This window comes from Lithobates pipiens, unplaced genomic scaffold, assembly GCF_037356315.1.
Source record: "Lithobates pipiens isolate NorthernLeopardFrog02 unplaced genomic scaffold, aLitPip1_a1.2 Scaffold_3, whole genome shotgun sequence".
NCBI lineage: Eukaryota > Metazoa > Chordata > Amphibia > Anura > Ranidae > Lithobates > Lithobates pipiens.
The window spans coordinates 179,086,976-179,113,995 of record NW_027507790.1 but is presented as its reverse complement, the minus strand read 5'-3'; the positions used below and the strand labels follow the sequence as shown (position 1 = coordinate 179,113,995).

At 41.1% G+C, this 27,020-nt stretch overlaps 1 protein-coding gene across 1 annotated transcript in view; it reads right to left on the bottom strand.

Moving 5' to 3' along the window:
- Positions 1 to 6,732: 6,732 nt before the first annotated feature.
- Positions 6,733 to 27,020, bottom strand: part of SV2C (synaptic vesicle glycoprotein 2C) — a 305,412-nt gene continuing 285,124 nt past the window's right edge. The window contains exons 11-13 of the mRNA XM_077462561.1: positions 16,735 to 16,938; positions 12,645 to 12,804; positions 6,733 to 8,164 (exon numbers count right to left, since the gene is read on the bottom strand). Of these exons, the coding sequence (XP_077318687.1) occupies positions 7,981 to 8,164; positions 12,645 to 12,804; positions 16,735 to 16,938 (548 nt within the window). The 3' untranslated portion in view covers positions 6,733 to 7,980. The remainder of the gene's footprint in view (positions 8,165 to 12,644; positions 12,805 to 16,734; positions 16,939 to 27,020) is intronic.

The window sequence follows — 27,020 nt, the reverse complement described above, 5'->3', positions numbered from 1 at the left end:
CAAGCACCGCCTTCAGGCTTTCTAAGGGCGTAAATTTTTGAGTTCACTTCTCACTACCTATTACAGTTTTGAAGGCCATAAAATGCCAAGATGGCACAAAACCCCCACAAATGACCCCATTTTAGAAAGTAGACACCCCAAGCTATTTGCTGAGAGGCATGTTGAGTTCATGGAATATTTTATATTTTGCCACAAGTTGCGGGAAAATTACAAACTTTTTTTTTTTTTTTTTTTTTTTTAACAAAGTTGTCACTAAATGATATATTGCTCATGCATGCCATGGGCATATGTGAAATGACACCCCAAAATAAATTCTGCTGCTTCTCCTGAGTACGGGGATACCACATATGTGGGACTTTTTGGGAGCCTAGCCGCGTACGGGGCCCCGAAAACCAAGCACCGCCTTCAGGCTTTCTAAGGGCGTAATTTTTTGATTTCACTCCTCACTACCTATTACAGTTTTGAAGGCCATAAAATGCCAAGATGGCACAAAACCCCCACAAATGACCCCATTTTAGAAAGTAGACACCCCAAGCTATTTGCTGAGAGGCATGTTGAGTCCATGGAATATTTTATATTTTGCCACAAGTTGCGGGAAAATTACAAACTTTTTTTTTTTTTTTTTTTTTTTCACAAAGTTGTCACTAAATGATATATTGCTCACGCATGCCATGGGCATATGTGAAATGACACCCCAAAATAAATTCTGCTGCTTCTCCTGAGTATGGGGATACCACATATGTGGGACTTTTTGGGAGCCTAGCCGCGTACGGGGCCCCGAAAACCAAGCACCGCCTTCAGGCTTTCTAAGGGCGTTACAGTTTTGAAGGCCATAAAATGCCAAGATGGCACAAACCCCCCCCAAATGACCCCATTTTGGAAAGTAGACACCCCTAAATTTAGGGGTACACTAGTGAGACTAGGTAATAAATGGCGGGTGCCCTGAAACTATAAAAAAATAACTAACCAACCAGCGTCACCTGTAACAGTTATATGGTGATTACTGGTGAATGGGTTAACTAGGGGGCAATTAGGGGGCTTTATGTGGTAGTATATGGGGGTCCCTGGCGCTATAAAAAGCTGCAGCGAACCTAAATACCTACCTGCCTAACTAGCGTCACCTGTGACACTAATACGGCGATCAGAAAAACGATCGCTTATTAGGCTGGGTTCACACTGGAGCGATGCGGGAACGCCACGAATGCGCGGCGGGTTCCCGCATCGCATGCCTCCCGGCGGCAGTTCACACTGCCCTATGCGAACTGCTGGGAGTGTCAGTGAAATGTTACTGACACCCCCAGATCAGTTCACATATCGCAGTGCGATCTGCAAACTCGGATCGCATGGTGTGAACACCCATGCGATCCGATTCTGCTGCGGGCCAAAAAAAGGGTCCCGTGCGAATTTGCGGCGGGTGCGGCGGGTGCGGCGGGTGCGGCGAATGGCTGAACTCGAATCGCACAGAGATCGGATGTGATTTGCACTGCAGTGCGGTGCGAATCACATCCGTTCTCATAAACCGCTGCAATGTGAACCCAGCCTTAGTGACACTGGCGACGGGGGGTGATCACGGGGTTAAACCTTTATTGGGGGGGTTAGGGGGGTACCTTAGAACTAAAGGGGGCTAACCCTAACTGCCCTAACAGTTATTAGTCACAAATGACACCCGCCGGGTGATCAGGGGGTTAAACCTTTATTAGGTAATAAATGGCGGGTGCCCTGAAACTATAAAAAAATAACTAACCAACCAGCGTCACCTGTAACAGTTATATGGTGATCACTGGTGAAAGGGTTAACTAGGGGGCAATCAGGGGGCTTTATGCGGTAGTATATGGGGGTCCCTGGCGCTATAAAAAGCTGCGGCGAACCTAAATACCTACCTGCCTAACTAGCGTCACCTGTGACACTAATACGGCGATCAGAAAAATGATCGCTTATTAGGCTGGGTTCACACTGGAGCGATGCGGAAACGCCGCGAATCCGCGGCGGGTTCCCGCATCGCATGCCTCCCGGCGGCAGTTCACACTGCCCTATGCGAACTGCTGGGAGTGTCAGTGAAATGTTACTGACACCCCCAGATCAGTTCGCATATCGCAGTGCGATCTGCAAACTCGGATCGCATGGTGTGAACACCCATGCGATCCGATTCTGCTGCGGGCCAAAAAAAGGGTCCCGTGCGAATTTGCGGCGGGTGCGGCGGGTGTGGCGGGTGCGGCGGGTGCGGCGAATGGCTGAACTCGAATCGCACAGAGATCGGATGTGATTTGCACTGCAGTGCGGTGCGAATCACATTCGTTCTCATAAACCGCTGCAATGTGAACCCAGCCTTAGTGACACTGGCGACGGGGGGTGATCACGGGGTTAAACCTTTATTGGGGGGGTTAGGGGGGTACATTAGAACTAAAGGGGGCTAACTCTAACTGCCCTAACAGTTATTACAGTCACAAATGACACCAATGCAAAAAAATAAAAATAAAAAAATAAAATGACATTGGTGTCACTGTGACTGGGGGGCAGGGGTAATTGGGGGGGTGATCGGGGGGTAAAGGGGGGGTGTGAGTGTGCCTGGCATGTTCTACTGTGTGTGTGAGTGTTGGTGCAACTTACTGATCCGCTCTCCTCCGTGTCGGAACGAAAAATACCGACACGGAGGAGAGAATACATCACTTCCTCTCCTGTGTTTACATTACAGGAGAGGAAGTGATGTCACCGGGGATTTCTATTCGTCGGGAGCGATCGCGAGGGGGTGGCCATGAATGAATGGCCGTCCCCTCGTCCGGGATCGCTCCCGTACGAATACCGACCGCCGCAGGCACCGGGCGGGGGCCCGATCGGGCCCCCGACCCGCGGGAGGCAAGGGACGTACATGTATGTCCTTATGCCTGCCCGTGCCATTGTACCGACGTACATCGGCGTGCGGCGGTCGGCAACTGGTTAAGCAGTAGCGGCTTTTTAGAAGGTGGTCAGCAACGGCAAGCTCTATGCTTCTACCCTGAAAGGTTGAAGAGTGGAGCAGGATAGCCAAATAGCACCTGATATTTTTTATGACATTTTTTATGAGTAATGCCCTCTACACACGGTCGGACATTCCGACGACAAAATCCGTTGGATTTTTTCTGACGGATTTTTGCCCATATTTGTCTGGCATATACACGGTCGCACAAAGTTGTCGGAAAATCTGATCATTCAGAACGTGGTGACATAGAACATGTACGACGGGACCATAAAGAGGGCAGTAGCCAATAGCTTTCCTCTCGTAATTTATTCTGAACATGTGTGGCACTTTGATAAGGAAAAATTGTGGAAGGGGCTTTATGGACTTTATAGGCACTAGGGAAAAGGACAAATATTAAATTGAAAAAAGTTTTTTATTATTATAAATAAAGCAATACAAAATTACATTAAAAACACACATAGAAGAATATACTTCAATAGGGCCATACTCAGCATAACACATCGGTACACAATATTAAATGATACAGATACTTGACAAATTAGCCATAATTGTGTTACGGATTAGAGCATGATGTGCGTCCGAATCGAAGAAGTGCTGATGTAGGTCCCATGCCCAACATGTTTCGCGTTAACGCTTCTTCAGGGGCTTAATACATAAAATTCTTAAGATCAAAAAAGACAAAAAAGACATACATATAAATATATAAAACAGAGGTTACATGTAATATATCTAGACATAACACTCAGTTTGGGTGCCAACAAAGGAGAGGGGGGTGACTTGAGACAAGCACCGTGAGGATAGTCATATATGAACACTGTAAATGTATCATTTAATATTGTGTACCGATGTGTTATGCTGAGTATGGCCCTATTGAAGTATATTCTTCTATGTGTGTTTTTAATGTAATTTTGTATTGCTTTATTTATAATAATAAAAAACTTTTTTCAATTTAATATTTGTCCTTTTCCCTAGTGCCTATAAAGTTCATAAAGCCCCTTCCACAATTTTTCCTTATTTCAGTGATTCCAGACGTTGGCACTTTTCTTTATTTTTTAGTTATGCTGGGGTATCCGCTATGACCACTTAGTGCTTATCGATATCCCCTTTGTAATACTTGTTTTCATGTGTGGCACTTTGTCCGTCGGAATTGTCTACACACGATCAGAATTTAAACAATCGGAATTTGTTGTCGGGAAATTTTAGATCCTGCTGCGTCGCAAATTCCGACGGAAAAAGTCAGATGGAGCTTACACACGATCGGATTTTCCGACAACAAGATCGCACAATTTCTGTCGGAAAGTTTGACCGTGGGTACAGGGCATAAGCACTTAAAGTGATATTGAAGACTCTTTTATTAATTTTTTTTTTTTTAAATAACAAACATGTTATACTTACCTGCTCTTTGCAATGGTTTTGCCCATATCTTCCTCTTCTCAGGTTCCCTGCAGGCGCTCCTGGTCCCCCCCCTTGCCAAATGCCCCCATAGAAAGCTGATTCCTAAGGGGGCACTTGTGCATGCTCACCCCTAAGCCACCTCTGTGTGTTTACAAGACATTGAGAGCGTGGCTCCGGTGCCTCCTCATTGGCTGTGATTGACAGCAGTGGGAACCAATGGCACCTGTTGCTGTGTCTCAGCCAATGAGGAGGAAGAGATGTGGGAGAGCAGCTGCTTTCATGCACATCGCTGGATCGAAATAGGGCTTTGGTAAGTGAAAGGGGAGCCGGGGGGGGGGGGGGGGATGCTGTACACCGAAGGTTTTTGTACCTTCATACATGATGGTTAAAAAAAAACAAAACTTTCAGCCTTTACAACCACTTTAATCATATATTAAAAACTTTAAATTAAATTTGGTCAGTACAAATCTCATGTATGCATTATAATGACACAGTTATCTTCAGCACAGATTAAACTTTAAAACATAGCTAAACCCAAGCACAAAAATGTAATATATTGCAGTTTAACAGTCCTTAGCTGTAGTGACTTCATTTGTTTTTTTTGTTTTTTAGTCTAAAACATTTTCAGCAAGTGCAGACTAACATTTTTATCTATCTGTCTTAACTTTATAATAATCCCATCCGCCACAATACAATAGAGATAAGCAAAGGCAGACACATTAGTTGCCCAATCAGGGTTAAAACATGGCTCCATCCATAGATACAGTTCGGTGCAGCCCCCGAGGGACAGGAAGTGTGATATTCATAGGATTACCACGTGAGGATAGCGGGCGAAAAAAAGATAAAAAATTAAAATGCAACCACTTCAGCCAATGATTGTTTTAGGTTTACACATTAACCACCTGGCAACTGCTGCACGCTGATATAGGTCGGCACAATGGCAGCGGTGGGCAAAAGGGCGTACCTGTATGTCCCTTTTAATTGCCATGTGTGCACCCACCGCATACAGCGTGACTGTGCCTGCGGGACCCGCGGACTCAGTGATCGTGTCACAGAGTTGCAGAACGTGGCAGTGCCTATGTAAATAAGGCATTTCCCCGTCTCCATTGTGACATGACAGAGATCACTGCTCCCTGTCATTGGGAGCAGTGATCGCTGTCATGTGAGTGGAAGCCCATCCACCCCACAGTTAGAATCACTCCCTAGGACACACTTAACCCCTTCATTGCCCCCTAGTGTTTAACCCCTTCCCTGCCAGTGTCATTTACACAGTAATCAGTGCATTTTTATAGAACTGATCGCTGTATAAATGACAATGGTCCCAAAACAGTGTCAAAAGTGTCCGATGTGTCCGCCATAATGTCGCAGTCGGGATAAAAAACGCAAATCACCGCCATTAATAATAAAAAAAAAGAATAATAAAAAATGCCACAAAACTATCCCCTATTTTGTAGATGCTATAACTTTTTCGCAAACCAATAAATATCCACTTATTGTGATTTCTTTTTTTTTTTTTTACCAAAAATATGTAGAAGAACACATATCAGCCTAAACTGAGGAAAAAAATATTTTTTTTATATATTTTCAGGGGATAATTATTATAGAAGTAAAAAAGATTGTTTTTATTTCAAAATTTCCGCTCTTTAAAATAAAAATCGCAGAGGTGATCAAATACCACCAAAAGAAAGCTTGATTTTTGGAAAAAAAAGGACATCAATTTTGTTTGGGTGCAACGTCGCACTTGTCAGTTAAAGCGATGCAGTGCCGAATCGCAAAAAGTGCTCTGGTCAGGAAGGGGGTAAAATCTTCTGGGCCTGAAGCGGTTAAATGTTGTCTTGGACATTTCAGGGCTCAAGCAACTTTTTAAAAAAAGAGAAGCAGGGTTCCCTCTCTTTAACTAGTGGTAGCATATAAACACTATAAATATATGAAATATAGCTGATCCTGGTTTCATGTCTTTGATTTTTAGCATTTAACTAATGTCATAGTATAAAAGAAAATATGTTTATTTCCTGATGTGTAGAAGGGGTGTTAGTGCAAAATAGTACATACACATTACAATTACCCAATGACTGGATGTCCCTGGACTCCCCGTGGCTTTCAAGTTTCACTGTCACTTAAAAAAACACAAAAAAACAGTGCAGGGCATGTGGTGTTCTACAGTTGTGACTTTATAATATTATTTATCTAGATATGTGGAGGACACCTTAAAACTGAACTGTGGCATGAGACATTCATTGCCACCGATGGCATATAGGTTCCATCACTACACTTGCCTTTGCGATCCTCTACTTGCTTGCCTGGTACCTCTGAACCCTCAACAGACAAAAACATTATACAAATAATGAATGAGTATTTATGGTATGAATATTACACTGGTTTTAAGAAAAGAACCTAAACTTTATTAAAATGAACGTTCAGCTTTCTAAGTTGCAAGCATGAATCTATTTTCAAGTATTTGCCAAAGCAAAAAAAAATCTCATTGAGGAACACTTGTAATAGGGATATTAGGCCAAATTTCAAATCTTGCAGGTGCAGAACTACCTTCAAAAATGATGGAAGGAGCGCTATGAACAAAGTTTTGAGGTATGATTTATGGGCTCACCCCAAAAGTATTCTTTAAAACAGATCTGGGCTTTGCAAAGGAACAAGTTTATTTTAATGCCCTCTACCCAGCATACCTTCTCTGAAGGTGAACCTTTCCCTTCTTCTTTATGACTCTTTGCTCAGCACCATTACATGGGGTGGGGAGAAAGGCCTCAGCACCATGTAAGCTCCAACTTGAGCAAATCAACTGAATTTCCTCACTCTTGGAAGCTGAACAGATCTGTGTGGGAGCAAAAGAGGGGTGAGCATGTAATACAGCGGAAGGGGACAATAAAGCCAACTTGTGCTTTGCCACGCAAGGGCAAAGCTCAGATCTGTCAAAGTTCTATGGTGCGAAAGACACTCCTGGAGCTAAAGACATCTTTTTTTTGGAATTCTTGAGTGTAAGACATTCTTGACACTGATTCTTCAAGGGATTCAATGTATTTTTCTTGTGCTGGAAGAGGTTTGTCAGGATCTCTGCCCACTGCATGGATCATTGGAAGTCTACTCATACACATGAAGATCTAGATCCCCTACTGCAGGTTCATCTGTGCCATCTACCTCTGTGATCCTAGACATGTAGCCACTGCAGTATAGCTAGTAGTGTCAATACTGCTCAAAGCTGATCTATTTATTACTGAAGCATGCAGAGTTCTTGGCAACTGGATGGGAGTGGGGGGCTTGCTAAATTCTCCATGCTCATTTGTTCTGTAATTATCCCCATTTATAACTTGTTTACTGTGCCTGTATTCTGTCAAGATATACATACTGTATCATTTTTAAAAGGTCATTCAAGAATGTACATGATGAAATAATAAAAAGAAACACACAATTTAAAGCTTGTGAAAATGATAAGTAACAACAGGGTATGTCAGACAGCGTTTGTTCTACATACATAGCACAGCAAAAAACATCTACATCTTGGGAACAGAATGTGTCTGGGCTTCTGAATGATTTTTTTGAGTATTTTGGATCTCTTAGGTTGATTGTTATGAAGAAAAATCAGAAAAAGTAATATTGGATATGGCTTTTGTTTCCGTTTACATCAACACCTGGTTTCTTGTGTCCGGCAGTCGAAGTCCCACCAGACCACCGCAGACCAGCACGGTTGAGGCAAGGAGAATCGGTATGGCTTTGGTGATTCCAACAAGTGAGCCAAATATTAGGTTTCCTAGTACAGCTGCTGCTTTGCACAGTGCATTCAAAAAGCCAAATCCTGTGGATCTGTAAGGAGGAAACATACAGGGCAAGTGTAAGGTTACATTATTGCTTTGTATATGTTTCTTGACACAATTCATATTGCCCTTTCCTTTTCCATAAAGACATGGATGAGCGAGTTTAGGGTGGAAGAACTTAACTGGCCTGCACAGAGTTCTGACCTCAACCCAATATAGAAAACCTTTGAGATGAATTAGAGCAGAGGCGAGGCCTTCTCGTCTACATCAGTGCCTGACCTCATAAATATGCTTCAGGAAGTATGGTGAAACATTCCCATAGACACACTCCTAAACCTTTTGGACAGCCTTCCCAAAAGAGTTGAAGTTGTTATAGCTGCAAAGGGTGGGCCAACTCAATATTCAACCTCATGGGCTAAGACTTGGATCCCATTAAAATTCATGTGCCTGTAAAGGCATGTGTCCCAATACATTTGGTAATATAGTGTATCATACCTCCCAACTGTTCCTGATTTCGAGGGACTGTCCCTAATTTGGAGCAATGTCCCTCTGTCCCTCATTCCACCTCATTTGTTCCTTATTTTTTTAAATCTATATAGTTGTATATAAAATGCACTTTTTATCTTTCAAAAAGTGTTTCCTATTGCTAAACCTTTCATCCAATTTCTAAATTGCTGCATTTGTACATTTTAAAAGCCAATATAAAGGAATAGTAGTGGTAAAAAAAGCACTTGTGGATTTAATTAACCTTTTTTAGGGGGTGTGGCGGGGGGGCGTATCCTATGCCTACATACATTTGCTAGTAGGTGTCCCTCATTCCCATCTCAAAATTTTGGGAGGTATGGCATATGTCAGCTCTCAGCCAATAAGATGACTAAAGTATGATACTATACACCCCTTTGCTGGACGCAAAGACCTAAAGGATTTTCTGATTTCCCTCTGCAGTAAAAGGTTCTCTGGACAGCCCCTTCCCCACTCACCTTCTATATTCTCCCCCACTGCCCTGCTTACTTTAGCCCTGAATTAAAAGCCATGTATACATTGTGTGCTGGCCTGTTTTTGAGCTTATACATGGTTAATGACCTCCAATGCCCCCCCTCATGTAATGGCGCTTAGCAGTGGTCTACAAGGTGAGAGCAGAGAGAAGGTCTCATGCTCCATTTTATTTCAAGGGCTCTGGCTAATGAATGGAACATTAGGGAGGGGCAGCTCCAATGCAAGGGACATTTTTTTAATAGCCCGCATTTGGGAATTAAGTCAAATGAAATTGAGTGGACTTGGATGGACTAGAGTGGGTTTGATATCTGCCAGCATTTTGAAAATGTTCCAGAAATTTTCTCCTCTGACAGCATCCTTTTATGCTAAGGAATGGTATCACTTAACCTTAAAGTGTATTTCCACTTTTGCAGCCAAATTGGGATAAAATGTACCTTATATTTGTTACATGTTCCCATTTAAATAGCATAAAGGCTGGGAGCCGTTTAATATAATTAAAGTGTAACTAAACCCACAACAGTAAAATCAGTCAGTATATGCAGTAAAGCATGCTTGTTATACTCACTGAGGGGCCAAAGGGGTTAATCTTCTACATTGTGTTAAAAGGCTGTTTGATCCTGTGTTTTCTGATCCTCCCCTTCTTTTACTGTCTCCAACCCATCTAGTGATAGTACAGAGCCATGGAGACACTCTACACATGTTCGGTTTGGTGTGTGTTGCTAGAAAGTTTTTTTTTAGAGTGTCCATGTGATCAGCACAGGGTCAATCAGCACTGTCCAGGGTCATGCAGCCTCATAGGACAGGGGAGAATGAAAACCCCTCCTGCAAGCCTTAAAGTGAAACATTAGTTTCTGACAGTAAATACCTTATAAAGCCCACTTCCTGTTTCTTGTCTGGTAAAAAGCCTAAGATTAGGACATCATGCACAGCTCTCTCTCTCACTCTTGCGAGAGTTTGCCAGGAAGGTGTGGGGGGGGGGGCTGAGTTATAAGAGGGACAATGAGAGCTGCAGAGCTGTAACTGTTGATGAGAAAATGTATTTAGCAGTTTATATTTACTAAAATAATTGCATTTCCATGTTCTGTGTACCGTGGGAGACCAGATATAGGGAATGCAGGGTCCGGGGTTTATTAACACTTTAATCTTGTCTGTGCTGTTCTGGCAAAACAACACATTATCAGATGTAAACTAGTTTTGAACATTGTCTGTCCTAATGGGGTTAATGCTTTAGAAGCCGGGCCTCTTGCATTGCAAATTAATGAAAGGAGACGCTCCCTGTCCTTAGCCTTTCTAGCCTTTCTATTGGGGTAGACTGACTCTGGAATCCTTCAGAAATGCTTGCAGACAGCCACGAGGTAGGAAATATTTTTATTTATTTTTTAAGTATGCTATGCGAATGGGAACAAATAAAAAAAAATATAGTGGGCTTCTCTCAAATGTGGCTGCAAAAGGGGAAAAAAACACGTTAAGGCGTTCTTCACACACTGTATTTCTATAGAGAATCCGGCAGAGGGAGTGTAGCACCAATATTTAGAATACAAGACAACAAAGTACAGATAATAGGAGCTGCAGTCTCACAAATCTCTCTCCCATTATTCTTGTAAATTTTAAAGTGACACTAAATCCTAATTCTCCAAAAATAATTCATGCACACCGACTGCTAAATGGCCCTGTAATCTACTTTTCGTAAAATTGTTTCTTATTGTGTTTTTCTGCCTCCTCTAATGCTCTCTGTAAGCTCCTGAGCCTCTCCTCTTCTCCCTCATTTGCACAGAGTCAGCAGTGCACCTTAAGCCTCGTACACACAATCGGACTTTCCAACGGGAAATGTTCGATGACAGGCTGTTGGCGGTAAATCCGTCGGATTTTCCACAAGCAAATGTTGGCTAGCAGGCTTTAAAACTTTCTGTGGACAAATGTCTGTTGTCGGATTTTCCGAGCGTGTGTACACAAGTCTGTTGGACAAAAGTCCAAAGTACAAACACGCATGCTCGGAAAGCAAGGACGAGCTCGTTACAAATTATGAAATCTGGAAATGCAGCGTACAATTCTCTTCTTCTTTAATGGGATAATAACGAAAATGATTTGCTGGTGATACTGATGGAGTTTTATTGTTTTTTATTTGGGCAAGTTTCCACAACACCATTATCCTGCAGTTTTTAAGATCAAACATACAACTATGTTGGTTTCCCTTTTTTTTTTTTTATGAAACTGCCTACTCCCAAACTGTCATTTAAAGTAAAACACATAGCCAAGTATTATTCTACACAATTTTTATTGTGCATTAAAAAAAGAAAACAAATAAAATTAGACATGCTCTCTGCCAATATAACTTAACCAAAAAGTGCATTCTATGCATCCAAAAATATAGAAAATATACAAAAATATTTACGAAATCAAATCATTATTCAACCAAAAAAATAATGTCAAAGCAATAACTCCAAGGCCAATAATAAATAACACATTTATCTCCTCCGATTCTGCAAAACATGTCTGGTTGACGAATGGCCATTCAGAAATCAACCGAAAAGCACAAACCGAAAAGCACAAACTGAAAAGCGTGAATTGAAAAGCGTGAACAGAAAAGTGCGAAATGGAAAGTGCGAAATAAAAAGCGTGAAAGGAAAAGCGCAAATCAACACTCACCAAACTTCTACTAACACGAAATTAGCAGGAGGAGCCAAAAGGGTGACGCTAAAGAGCTGAAAAACAACGTAGTACGTCACTACGTTCGTGTTTGTTGGCCAACAATTGTGTGGCCGTGTGTATACAAAAAGTTTGGGACAAAAGTACACGGTTTTGTTGGCCAACAATCCGATCGTGTGTACGAGGCTTAAGTTGTACTCATGTTCAATGCTCTATGCACACTACAAATCCCATAGACCATGGTCCACAGTTCCTAGACCATCTCGACAGAAAACAAGAGAGGGTGGCTACGTTCCTAAATAAAGTGGGACCACGGTGAAAGGAATGTAGCCACCTACTAACAGGAAGTCGGATCACAGCAGCAATAACAAAAGGAGATTTGGAGGAGGCTAAGAGCAATAGAGGGTACTTTTTGAGTCGGGAATACATATTTGAATATCATTTTTTTTTAAACCAGAGTTTAGTGTCACTTTAACAAATACACTTTTTATTAAAAATGTTCATTTTTCTATTTTCTACCCTATACCCGTAATATAAAGCTTTTTTATTCTGTAGCTCTGCAGCTGTGCCAGACGATGGACGTTTGGAGCTAGTTTGATAGATTGTGACAGTTAATTTTTTTCTGGCCCGTTTTGAAAGCCTGATGCCAATTATGCTTCCCGATAATTAAAAAATCTATCAGGGTTGTAGAACCAATCACTCATAACAAAACACCAGCTGTTTCTAAAATTGAATGAAGGAGTCTAAGGAGATGGAAAAACAGCCTTAGTGAAGTCAAACCTTTATCAATATTGATTTGTGTAATTTCTCCTGAACTAGATTCAGATCAATAAATAGTAAAGCTTTTCCTTCAGTGCCCATATAGCATTGTTCTGTGTGATACTTACCGTTTATCTGTTGGATATAGTTCCACAGTGACTACATCTAGGGAGTTCCAAGCCGAAATAGTAAGACCGTTATATACACACAGCATTCCCACCATCATAGACTCACTGGTACCAAACCATAGGAGGAAACAGCTGATACCAGAAAGTACCATAGAACCGCCTGCACAATACACAGTAATAAACACATTGCATTAACAAAGCTTTTTTGGCACGTCTCATACTTTTTAATTTTCAGTTCTCAGATGTGTTGAGAATACTCAATTCCTACCTCTGGCTTACAACTCACAAAGGACACGTGACTCAAAAACTGCACCAAAAAACGCTTAGCAGGAGCGTTTTGAGGGAGTTTCCATGGCGTTTTTGATACCGTTCCCATTCATTTCAATGGGGTGGAGCATTTTTGGCGCAGTTTTGTTAGCGCCCCAAACATGCTCCAAAGATGCTGCAAGCAGAATTTTTTTCACCGCAATGAAAGTGTATCGCCCCAGTGTGAAAACATTTATTGAGTTTAAAGGGTAGCATTTTTCTTGAGCCTTTCAGGTGCTTTTTTTTAACGCAAAGCGCTTGAAAAACTCCCCAGTGTGAAAGGGCCCTTAAGGTCAACAGACTCGATTCACTAATATATACAGTGCCTTGAAAAAGTATTCACACCCCTTGACATTTTCCACATTTTATCACGTTACAACCAAAAATGTAAATGTATTTTATTGGGATTTTATTTGATAGATCAACACAAAGTGGCACATAAATGCGAAGTGGTAGAATGATAAATGGTTTTCAACATTTTTTGCAAATAAATATGTGAAAAGTGTGGTGTGCATTTGTATTCAGCCCTCCTGAGTCAATACTTTGTAGAACCACCTTTTGCTGCAATTACAGCTGCAAGTCTTTTTGGGGATGTCTCTATCAGCATTGCACATCTAGAGAGTGAGATTTTTGCCCATTCTTCTTTGCAAAATAGCTCAAGCTCTGTTAGATTGGATGGAGAGCATCTGTGAACAACAATTTTCAATTCTTGTCACAGATTCCCAATTACATTTAGGTCTGGACTTTGGCTGGGCCAAACACATGAATATGCTTTGCTCTAAACCATTCCATTGTAGCTCTGGCTGTATGTGTAGGGTCATTGTCCTGCTGGAAGGTGAACCTCTACTCCAGTCTCAAGTCTTTTGCAGACTCTTAACAGGTTTTCTTCTAAGATTGCCCTGTATTTGGCTCCATCCATTTTCCCATCAACTCTGACCAGCTTCCCTATCCCTGCTGAAGAGAAGCATCCCCACAACATGATGCTGCCACCACCATGTCTCACAGTGGGGATGGGGTGTCGAGGATGATGCACGGTGTTAGTATTCCGCCACACATAGCATTTTGCTTTTAGGCCAAAAAGTTACATTTTGGTCTCATCTGACCTGAGCATCTTCTTCTGCATGTTTGCTGTGTTCCCAACATGGCTTCTCGCAAACTGCAAACGGGACTTCTTATGGCTTTCTTTCAACAATGGCATTCTTCTTGCCACTCTTCCATAAAGGCCAGATTGGGGTGCATAATAGTTGTCCTGTGGACAGATTCTCCCACCTGAGCTGTGGATCTCTGCAGCTCCTTCAGAGTTACCATGGTCCTCTTGGCTGCTTTTCTGATCAATACTCTCCTTGCCCGGCCTGTCAGTTTAGGTGGGCAGCCATGTCTTGGTAGGTTTGCAGTTGTGCCATACTCTTTCAATTTTCAGATGATGGATTGAATAGTGTTATGTGAGATTTTTAAAGCTTGAAATATGTTTTTATAACTTAACCCTGCTTTAAACTTCTTGACAAGGTTATCCTTGACCTGTCTGGTGTGTTCCTTGGCCTTTATGATGCTGTTTGTTCACCAATGTTCTCTATCAAACCCCTGAGGGCTTCACAGAATAGCTGTATTTAGTCTGAGATTAAATTACACTCAGGTGGACTTTATTTACTAATTAGGTGAGTTATGAAGGCAAATGGTTCCACTAGCTTTTAGTTAGGGGTATCAGAGTAAAGGGGCCTGAATACAAATGCACACCATACTTTTCAGATATAAAAAAAAATAATTTTAGAGTTGTCATGAGAGCAGAAGGGGACAACTGCATGAGGTGGGACTTTGCTTCACTTTGGGGAGATTGCATCTCATTGCCTGTAGTGTCTCCAAGACAGGAAGTGAAAGGAAAGCTCCTCATATGGATATGGACAGGGTCTGCAAAAAATAATTTGATAGGGGTTGCAACACTTTATTACTCTATCCAAAACTGAAACAAAAAACAGTTTAGGCTATACATACACTGTAAAAAATAGCCTATGGTTATAATCAACTAAGGAAAATAGCCTATGGTTATAATCAACTAAGGACATCCCTTAGAAGCAGGAACCACCCCCAGATTCCAGACATGTCTGGTTATTTCACTGGGGACATTTCAGTTGTATATGAAGATGGACATGGGCAGCAGGCTAGAAAGAGATATACAGCAAAAACTATAGGTAGATATGTCTATAATAGATCTCATTTACCCAGGTCACAGTATACCTAGTAGCAGTTAGTTACAATTATTCACATATAACGTTGAAGATGTTTCACCGCTCATCCAAGTAGCTTATTCAGCTGTATTTAAGTAGCTTATTTTTATTTTTTTACTCCTCTGCTATCCTATTTGCTAGGGAAACAAATGTATACGCCTGGTATTTTCATGTATGGAGAGAATGTAACCCACCACCTTTCTTCCTGTGTGAAAATGCTGGTGCTTAGTGGTTGGTTGATTAGGCATCCAAGTGCTGTCATATGGGGCAGTGAGAGAGTCCCTAGCCTGTGTAAGCTCCTTTTCCCTTAGTTTCTCTAGGCAGAACAAATAGACAGAAATGGCCTGTTAACAGGATTTAGTTCTCCTCACAGTTTTTTTTTTTTATTGCCAAACAAGTCTATGCAAAACCCACTATAAGCAGGTCAAATGTACCTGTCAGTAACTCTCGTTTGTCTTTTGTTAGGTGTGCAATTTTTCCAGTCAAAGTCACAATCAGCAAGCAGATAATTAACAGTGTAATAATGTCTAGTACATTATTATGGACATATGTCAAGTCTGATCTGATAGAAAATTCTAAATTATTAGTATGACTTCTGTAAAAAAAATGTTTTGATAGAATACCCACAAACAGCCTGATTTTGCCCCAATTTGATGGCCGATATGGCACTTGGGTAAGGGTGGGGCTGTTAGAGAGACTGTAGAGGGCGACAGTGAGAGTTTTCAGCCATTATAAGTCCTCTAGCATGGGATTGAGTTGATTCTTCACTCTTCTGAAAGTTTTACTTTAATGAGCGTATTGCAGTAGGCACAGCATATGGCCTGGAGCCCATTCACATCAGAATGCATTTGAGCCATGCTGCATTAAACAACCCATTCAAAATAAGTTGGCTGAGATGCACCTCAAAGCATACATTTTTTCAAAGTACAAGACACCATGCATCATTTTGTGTGCATTGTGGCACAAGTACAATTTGAATAAAAAACGCACTGCAACGCACCTACGCACGTATCATTACGCATATCCTATACGATATTAAATGTATAGAATGTGTCAGTAAATACAAATACTGGACAATTTAAAAAAAATCTGAAAATCAAAAATAGTAAAATTGGAGTTGGCGATTGTTTCCATTTACATCAGCCCCTGGTTGCTAGTGTCCGGCAGCTGTAGTCACCCTAAACTACTGCCGGCTGCACAATTGAAGCAAGAAGAACCTCTTCAACTGTGGATAATAAAGTGATTTCATTACAGATACAACATACTCAGACTTTGCAACAAATTTCCAGTAACCTGTCTTGTCTTGCTGACTATATATTTTATTGTTGGGATGCACAGACATGCACAGGTGAACAGACATCAAAGAAGAAACTTTGACGCGCTGTGCACAAATTGCCTAATCGTAAGGATATACAGCAAGCAAGACAAACAAGAGAATGAAATGGTTTCGTGGGTTGTTGTATATACTGGGACAAAGCAAGATCCAAAAGCTGCAATCCTTGAAGTGTGGGGTATGTAAAAGTGTCTCCCTAGTAGTAGCAAAGTCGTTGTTGTCAACATACCAAGCATTGTTAACCTGCCAATCTTGTCCATTAGAAGAGCTGATACAATATTGCCTGGAAGAACAGCTAAGGTGCCCAGGAAATTCACAAAGTAGATCCAATAGGCACTGTAATCATCGTCAAAGGTGATCTGACATCCGACCTTCATATTACCAAAGGTGCAGTTTATAAGTTCGCTGTCAGTAAACTTGTATTTTTCAAGATCTGAGGAAACAAAAGTAAATACAATCTGTATCAAAACTCAGAATGTACAGTGTGTCTACAGTATATAAATGTACACTGATTTGATGGGGAAAAAAAAACATTTTGTAATTCTAAGCAAATAAACAATCAATAGTTAAAGTGTATCTAAAGGCAATTTTTGGTTTTGGATAGAGCAGAGAAGAAAATTTCCATTCATCGTCTATCCCATAGAAAAAATAGGTATTAAGAGAAATCCTCACTTAAGATAGTTATTACCGGAACAAGTGTCCTCACTGGAATATTTCTACTTACTTCCTGTTCTGGTCTACTCAGATTTTGACATTTTCCATCATTTTTAGTCCTTGAGTCGTCACAAAAATAACCAGAAAAGATAGATGGGGCAAATCTAACCAGCAGGGGCACAGAAAAAAAAGAAAGACAGATATGCTACCCTTTCCCTACTCTATCCAAAAATGAAAAATCATTTTGGCTGAACATACAATTTTAGGGAAGCACTATTAAAGAAGTGTCACTAAACATTTTACTTCTTGCCCATGTCCCCCAGGTGACAAAGATACATAATGACAACATGCCCAATATCTGTTGATCCAGCTAAACCCGCTTGAGGGGGAATAGGAGAACTTAGAGCGCTCCTCATAGCCCTGCTCAGTAAACGGGGGGAGGGGGAGGCGTGGGTTGTGTTAGTGTACCTCCCAGAAATGGAGCTGCTATATGGGGAGGGGCAGAGAAGCAGGAAGGCATTCAATAAACATGGACACTTCTGAAATTCATTGACAGCTCATGCAAAGCCAAAGCAGGATATCTAAATATGCATTTATTAACCAGTATTCATTTTGTTTTAAACCAGATCATTATTATTGCTTTGTTAGATGCACAATTGTGTGTTATTTTTTTACTTACAAACAAACAAACAAACAAACAACAAGGTTCTGTGATGTTATTACAGATAAACGACAGTGAACTAGGGAATTTTTGAATTTCAATGACATAGCACATTTGTTCACAGCACATAATATCATCAATCAATGGATACAGCCTGCGCATGTAAAAGTGTGAACCATACAGCTACATTTGCTCCTGTACATGCTCAAGAAATCAATAAAAAAGAAAACATTATTAGCAAAGATTCTATCATCTCTTACTTACTCTTTACCTGAAATAGTTTATTACCTTTTAACGTTCAACTTGATGCTATACACCAGCTTAAAGCTGAACTCTAACTTTCTATTCACTACAACTGAATGGAATGATCCGTCCCAGCATAGATCATACCTCTGTATCATGTTGCTCTGTTGTCTGCAGATCTCCTGATATTCTGCATTTAGTTGTGACTTTGTACCATGTGACAGTCTGTATAGTCTGAATGTACAGTCCAGCCACATCCTGCAGCATCTCTAGCCTAGAACACACGTCTCAGTAGTCTTTCAGAATGTACAAATGATGTAACTTCCTTCACAGCTCTGATGGAGGAAGGGATTGAACACTTCCTAATTAGCATTTAATCCCACCCAGTCACACCTACAGGAAGAGTCCAAACCTCCCAAGTCTTGCCTCACAAATCACACCCTCCCAGAGCCTGAACCCTCCCTGAAACTACAGAGGCTGAAGGCATGGTGGCACATGTAGTATCAGGATTGGTAAAGGAAGGAAACAGGAAGTCAGAGAACAGGAAGCCAGGAAACGGAGTGACATCACAGACACAGAAACCTGCCTTTTACAGCTAAAGGAGGTAAGATACAGATAAAATGACACTGGAGTTGTGATTTATTTACATGCACAATGTATCTGTTGTTTTGGGAAAGAAAAGTTGGAGTTCTGCTTTAAATCACAGCATGAATAAGACACAGTTAAGGCAGAGATGAAAAAATTATTTGCGCTATCTATGCAAATTAGGGGAGTCCTGACATCGCTAACCAGGGATTCCATAGATTTTCAATCTTTTGGGGCAGTTTTTGTGCTGGAACAGCAGTTTTTCCCATGAAATTGTATTGTTGACCTGATGTTTCTATTTACCAATCATTGGGGGTGAGGAGATATCCATTTTTGAACTATTATTTTGTGAGATATGTATAACAACCTGATGACAGAGGTTTGGGTTTCACTGAGTATAGAATCTTCATTAAAGGTAATCAGTAAACACACTTTAGGGTCAAGTGGTATAGTTACGTTATATACTGTGTAGATAAAGGACACTACATCCCTCGGGTATCGGTGCAATTTAGGGCACCTTCAAAACATATGTATGAAACCTGCTTGTTCCCTATCACATCTAGGGAAGTTAGAAGTGTTCCTACACAGCCACTGAAAGAATTTAGTAGGGGTGTGATAGGTCTTGTGCAAAATACACAGTTGTGTAAGTCTTTGTGTAGGAGATAGTGGCACTAATATAAGTATAGCAAATGCCTGTTTAAATAGTTCTTCCAGTAGGGTTCCTAAGTTCTCCTCCCAACTTTTTTAAGACAGAATTTTGCATTCATATTTTGTTATAGAGAATCCCATATAATTAAGAGATAAGTCCCTTCTTGGTGCTTGTGTGTGCTAGCAATAGCAGCATTAGATTCTGCTGCAGAAATCATTTGTGGGTGTGAGACTGGTGAGACTGGTGTGAGACTGGACTACCAAAGCCTGCCTAAGTTGTAAGTATTGAAAGAACTGTACTCATGTTAACATTCTAAGTATATTTTAACAACAGTGCCAACATACATTTGATGCATATAATTAATATCCTTCTCGTACCACAATTTAAATCCCCTCAATGTATGAATTTCCTCATTAACCAATTTGGACCAGAAGGAAATGTATTGTGTGAATCCCATAATGCACAATGTATCTTCCACTTCCCATATTTTATTAAGCAAAAGGAGTGTCGGATACCCACGCTGCAGAGCAAAGGTTTCAGTTTCCAGTTGGGAAATTAAAGTGTTACTAAACCCACCATAGTGAAATCAGTCTGTATATGCAATAAAGCAGTGTTTCTCAACTACAGTCCTCGAGTACCCCCAACAGGTTATGTTTTTAGGCTCTCCATTATTTTGCACAGGTGATTTGATCAGTTTCACTGCCTTAGTAATTACCACATCCGTTTCATCTGAGGGAAATCCTCAAAACAGAACCAGTTGGGGATACTTGAGGATTGGAGTTGAGAAACACTGCAGTAAAGCATACTTGTTATACTCACTGGGATTAATCCTGTGCATTGTGTAAGTGTAAAAAGGCTGTTTGATCCTTTCTTCTCTGATCCTCCCCTATTTTTTACTGTCCCCAATCCATCTCCTGACAGTACATAGCCCTGGGGGCACTCTGCACATGCTCAGTTTTGTGTGTATTGTTAGAGAGTTTTTTTCTTCTTGGGAGGGTGATCAGCACAGGGCAAATCAGCATGGTCAGACAGAAGGTCTGGGTCCTGCAGCCTCTCAGGACAATCAGAGTAGAATGAAAACTCCTCCTCCAAGCTTTAACCAAACACTGACAGAAGTCATAAGACTGTTATATACCGCTGATGAGAAAATGTATTTAACAGTTTATATTTACTAAAATAATTGCATTTCTATGTTCTGTGTACTGAGGGAGACCAGATATAGGGAATTCAGGGTCATGGGTTTAGTAACACTTCAAGGGGGTTTCAGTAAAGCAAGACAATAATAGACCCTGTATAGTATTGGTCAAATCCTCTTTTTCCCAACCTGACATTTGCTGAATTTGCAATGCTTTGCAATGCTATAAAATATATTTTGGTGGGTGGAACAGCCAGATCCACTGCATCCTTAGACAAGTGTGGGGTAGAAAGCTTAATACGAGTGTGCTTTCTTCTCCAAATTAAGTCTCTCTCTACAGAGGCAGTCAATTTTCTAGTAATCCTCACAAGTAAAGTACTGTATGTAGTATGTTTAGCAACTGAGGTGCCCATATAATTTTAAAGAGATTAGACCTTCTCATAATTGCACTTAGGTTTAAATGTGTCTAAAGCCTCATACACACGATAGGACTTTGTACAAACTTTCCCTTGGATTTTTGTACAAAGGGCGTCGGCCCTGAACTTGTATTGCATACACACAGCAGGACTTTTTCAGCCAACTTTCACCAAATCATGTGGTTTTTCTGCTCTTTACCGCCACCTTTGGTCAACTTCTGTATTGTTGTCTGATCTTTTGCATTGGTTCTGAGCATGCCTGTTTGTACTTTGTACAAAAGTCCTATGGTTTTCTGTACACACGATCAGACTTTGCTCCATCGGACTTTTGTTGCCAGAAAGTTTGTCCGTTCGCACAGCCAACAAATGTCCGATGAAAACCAAAAAAGTTTGTCCGATGGAGCGTACACACGGTCGGATGTTGCTCCAAAACAGCTAATTTGCATGTTTGTTGTCAAAAAGTCTGATCGTGTGTATGGGCCTTTACTGTTAAAAGATCTAATGGGAGTAGAACAGATGTATCCCAATTTATGCTGAAGTCTGAGAACTCCCCAAAGAGTGCTATTAGTTGCATTAAGAAAAATAAGGTATGCTGGCAATCTCCCAAGAAAAGCAATGCAGCATCTGCAAGCAGGTTTATTTTATCTCTTCTAGACTCTTGCTTAAAACCAATTATTGATGGCAGTATTATTTATTCTTTATTCTTCATTCTATGCTATGATTCTCTATTTGTTCATGACCTTGAGAGTTCATCTTTGGGGACTACTGGCATCTAACCAGACCACAAAGATTAAAACTTTATTACTTTAGAAAAATAACAACTTCTGTAAAATAAGTCCCCATGACTTTCTTAGCCACGTGGATTAAATAATTTAATAATAAAAAATTTCATCCAGACTGTGGTACCCCTCTGTAGCTCTGTAGTTCTCTTAGTTGTGCAGGTCTGGACCACAAACATGCTCAACTCATGATGCAACAGAAGATGCCTTTTCCTTTCAAATAGCATAAAGCAAAGGGACAAGTGTGCATGGTCACACCCTTTTTGGTATTAACTAGAATTTATGTACATAAGCTATATGCTAAAAATGGCTATTTAATTAAACCCAAGTAACTGATTGTTAAATGTACCTAGCTCTGTATCAAAGTCAAATCCATTTTACTCTTCTGATGTACAGTAGGTGGCACTATGTTCATGTATTCCAGGCAGGTTTGGGTGGAAAGACAGTTGCTGCAGTAATAAAAACATAAACTGTTTGCTGTGTCTACACTATTTTTCTGAAGTCCTTTTATCTATGTTTATATAAAAAAAAATCTGGCTACGGTATTTGAAAATATATATATTTCTATGAGATTGTAGTCCACAGCTGTAGGTGATTATAGAAGAGAATTTAATTCTGCTACAAATGTGCTGTATACACAGTGTCTTGGGAGGTATTTGATTTCCCAGTCAAAGCGACAAATCCATATAGGCAGCTATTTACTAGCATGGTAAAAAAAAAAAAAAAAAAAAAACAATGATGTACAGAAAAATGTGTGCTGATGCATAAAAAAAAAAAATATATATATGTTATATAAGTTCATACAGACAGGACTCTCCTAGGGTTTCTCAATATTGCCACATTATGCTAAATGATTGTATTTACTAGTTTATGTCATTTGGTCTAGTCATTTTATTATGCACTATAATACTTTGTGCAGTAAGGCACCACAAGGAATTATGATATTTATATAAATAAATGAAGTATATACTGTATATACGGTATACATACTATATAGTGTGATACTGGTGTTATTAAGTTCAGTGTAGTAGATGCGTTTTCAATGAGCTGTGCCAGTCCGAATTGTATGTAAGGCTTTCTGGACCACGTTTATTGAAAAATACAAATAAAAATTCAACTAAGGTTGCCCAAACAAGGGTTTCAGCTTCACAAAGAAAACCATCAACCAAAAAATGGCGAGCCACCTGGCTATGCTTTAGCAGCACCACTAGTCTTGTCAGGTTGCTTCAAACCCAGTTCCCTGGCTCTCTTTTTTCACTCCTTTAGTTGCAGCACCTTGCTACATGGGCCCACTCCTGGCCTCTAGATAGTTTTCTCCTAGCTCTCTGGGCTCTTTCACTTTTCCAGAGACTTGCAAATCCTTCTTCAGTCCCTTAGCTATCTGTCTTCTACTGACTTGGTTAGCTGCCCCAACTCTCCCAGTCATGTGGGCAAGGACATGTCTCCAATATATATATATAATATACAGTATCTCACAAAAGTGAGCACATCCCTCACATTTTTGTAAATATTTTATTATATCTTTTCATGTGAGAACACTGAAGAAACTATACTTTGCTACAAGTAGTGAGTGTACAGCTTGTATAATAGTGTAAATTTGCTATCCCCTCAAAATAACTCAACACACAGCCATTAATGTCTAAACCGGGCAACAAAAATGAGTACACCCTTTAGTGAAAATGTCCAAATTGGGCCCAAAGTGTCAATATTTTGTGTGGCCACCATAATTTTCCAGCACTGCCTTAACCCTCTTGAGCATGGAGTTCACCAGAGCTTCACAAGTTGCCACTGGAGTCTTCCACTCCTCCATGACGACACCACATAGCTGTAAGAACTTGCACTCCTCCACCCTCCGTTTGATGATGCCCTCCCCAAAGATAGGCTTATCATAGATAAGTACAGGTACATGAGCTATGCTAGTAGGTAGGTCATGTACCTGTACTTATCTATGATAAGCCTATCTTTGATCATCTATATGTGTGTGTTCACTTTTAACATTTCTTAAATACTACTTTTAAATGGTATCACGCTATGCAAGTTTTTTCTATTATATTACGCATGTCGTACCAAGCCTCTGTTTTCCATATGAAGTAACGGTTTACCCCCTATGCCTTCTATTGATGTTTTGATTGTTGATGTTGCCCAACCGCCTTGAATCTAGGACCAGCTGTATCCATTGGGCATATTGAATAACAAGCTGTTTATGACTTGTGAGGTATAAGAATTTTCAAGTCAACATCATCTGGTAAGGCTCTTCCTGTCTATGGTGGTGGTGCTTCAGGCTATTCTTCTCATTTTAAGAGTTACACCTGTGGTTGAATTTTTCTGCTCAGTTTTTTGTATCACACTCCTATAGTTGGGACTTTTTTTGGTTTTATACACTTTGGACTGATATTCACCATCAGAGGTGTAGGGATATTACCAATATAGTGAATTTCACTGTGCTCACATACGGTGGAATTAATATAAATTTTCTTTGACCTCCTCCATGTTTTTTCCTGCTGCTTGCAGTGCCTGAACTGATTTCACCCAGTACATGCAATAGATAAACTGTCTCTTTAAAATAAATAAATGCTTGCAGCAGCAAAACAAGATGCAACACAAAAGTCTGCTTGTCTTCAGCACAAAACAGCATAACCAAAGTATAAGAAAATACACAGTTCATTGATGAGACTTTACCCCAGGCTTAGCACCGTCCCAGTCTGGCTATCTGGCAGCTTCTAGCCAGTGTGCAGCACTCCAAACAGGTGTCTCTCTCCACTCCTACTCACTGTCACACACCATCATACCTAATACTGCTTCCTGTTTTAAGTGCTGCTTCCTGTGGCTTTTAACCTTGTGGGGACTGGAGTCCCTGTAGTTAGGAGAGGAGGCCCTTTTCTTACCCAAATATCACTTCCGGGTCTCCAAAATTTTGGGTCCCAAATACCTCTCTACAGGGCTGGACTGGGACAAAAATTTGGCCCTGGACTTCATCCAGACCGGCCCACTTTAATTTTGCAAACACACACAAAAACAGTATATAAACTATACGCAATTGTGCAAAAAAATAAATTATTAACCGGTTCCCGACCAGTGCCGGTCAGGACCACCGTGAGTCCGGTCGCGGGTCCCGCGGACTGGATCGCCGCGGGCATACCCGCTATCGTCTCACGGGACGGCTGAATGGAGGAAATGCCGTGTAAACAGCATTTCTCCATTCTGCCTAGCAACTAGTGACGCTGATCTCTGCTCCATGTGATTGGAGCAGAGATCAGTGTTCACTAAATGAAAGCCCAACCCCCCCACAGTTAGCAACACGCCCCTAGGAACACTTAACCCCTACACTGCCACCCACTGGTTAACCCCTTCACTGCCAGTGTCATTTACACAGGAATCACTGCATTTATATAGCAGCGATTACTGTATAAATGACAATGGTCCCAAAAATGTGTCAAAAATGTCCGATGTGTCCGCCACAATGTCGCAGTCACAATAAAAAAATCGCTGATCACCGCCATTACTAGTAAAACAAAAATAATAAAAAATTATTAATAAAAATGCTATAAAACTATCCCTATTTTGTAAACGCTCTAACTTTTGCACAAACCAATCAATAATCGCTTATTGCGATTTTTTTTACCAAAAATATGTAGAAGAATACGTATCGGCCTAAACTGAGGGAAAAAAATGTTTTTTTATATATTTTTGGGGGATATTTATTATAACAAAAAGTAAAAAATAATGCGTTTTTTTCTAAATTGTCGCTCTATTTTTGTTTATAGCGCAAAAAATAAAAACCGCAGAGGTGATCAAATACCACCAAAAGAAAGCTCTATTTGTGGGAAAAAAAGGACGTCAATTTTGTTTGGGAGCCACGTCGCACGACCGCGCAATTGTCAGTTAAAGCGACGCAGTGCCGAATCGCAAAAAGGGGTCTGGTCTTTGGCCAGCAAAATGGTCCGGTCTGTAAGTGGTTAATCAATTACCATGGACAGTGGCAGTACATTTACCCCTACCCCCTCCCCCCACCCTGCTGCATATTACAGATATCACATGCCATGCAGCCTGCAGTTGATTATATTATTTAGTGCTTACTTGATGACACTGGTGAGGTGATGGATTTCTTTGTCCCTGGACCCTGACCCTGTCTGTGCTGCTGTCTGGAGTGGAGTCCTGGAGCTGTGGAGCAATGTTCTCGTTCTGGTTCCTCGTTCCTCCTCGGCGGCGCTTTCTCTTCACTCCCAGGCCAGGCGGCTAAGCTCGGGCTCCTCCCATATCCCCGGGCCGCCTCCGCCCTCCGGCCGCGTGTGACGTCACGGCGCTGGGACAAGGAGGCTGCCAGTAATGTTAGGGGAGGGAGTGGCAGCGTCCCCAGGGAGGTACTTGTGTGCCGGCCCAGTTACTGTAGCGGAGCAGCAGCCGCGGCCGCTGCCGGCGTTAACTATAAAAAGCACAATATAAACTCAAACTGACAACCGGCCCAGCGGCCCACTGAGCCAAGCGGCCCACCGGGAATCTCCCGGTAGTCCCGATGGCCAGTACAGGCCTGCCTCTCTACTAACACAGAGAGGTCTGCGAGTCAGTCCTCTTGTTAACATGAATTCCTCACCCATCTCAAATGACCCCCTGAATACTCACACACTTCCCTTAAAGGGACCACAATCCAAATACAGATGCTACATAGCACCCAACCAGGACCCAACCTTGGCGTCCTGTACAATATATATATATATATATATATATATATATATATATATATACATATAATCTCACAAAAGTGAGTACACACCTCCCATTTATCTTTTCATGTGACCTCATGTGGGAAATCTGATGAGGTCACGTGATCATGACAATGTGCGCCGGAATAGACGGGCACCAGAGATGACGTCAGGCCACAAGCTAGCTGCTCTGAACGTTCATGTTTTACGCTGTTTTAAACTGCTTTATGTGAGTACCTTATTTTTGCTGTAAAAGAATAAATACTCGTTTTATATACTTCACTATTGGTTTCCCCCGTTCTTCTTTTTTCTCCATCTGCTGATGCGTTTATTTGAGAGGATCTCCACTGCAAATAATCCTTATAAAGGAAACATACATATTTAACCCCTTCCTGCCGAGCGTACGCAGATCTGCGTACTCGGCTTCCGGGGGGTATACCGGGATGATGCCCGCACCCGCTGTCACAATGGGGGGGGGGGGGCGGGGGAAGGTGCAGATGCTGGAACATGCTACATGTTCCACCCTTATAATGGGTGGAATTTGTAACATTCATAAACGGAAGCTGTGCTGTCCACTCCAGCAGAGAAGCCCCATAACAGTGTGCTATAGTGATAAATTACAGTATTTACTGAAATAATCTCAACTACCAGCTGTGCAGAAAAAAAGAAATCACAGGTAAGATGAGTCATTTT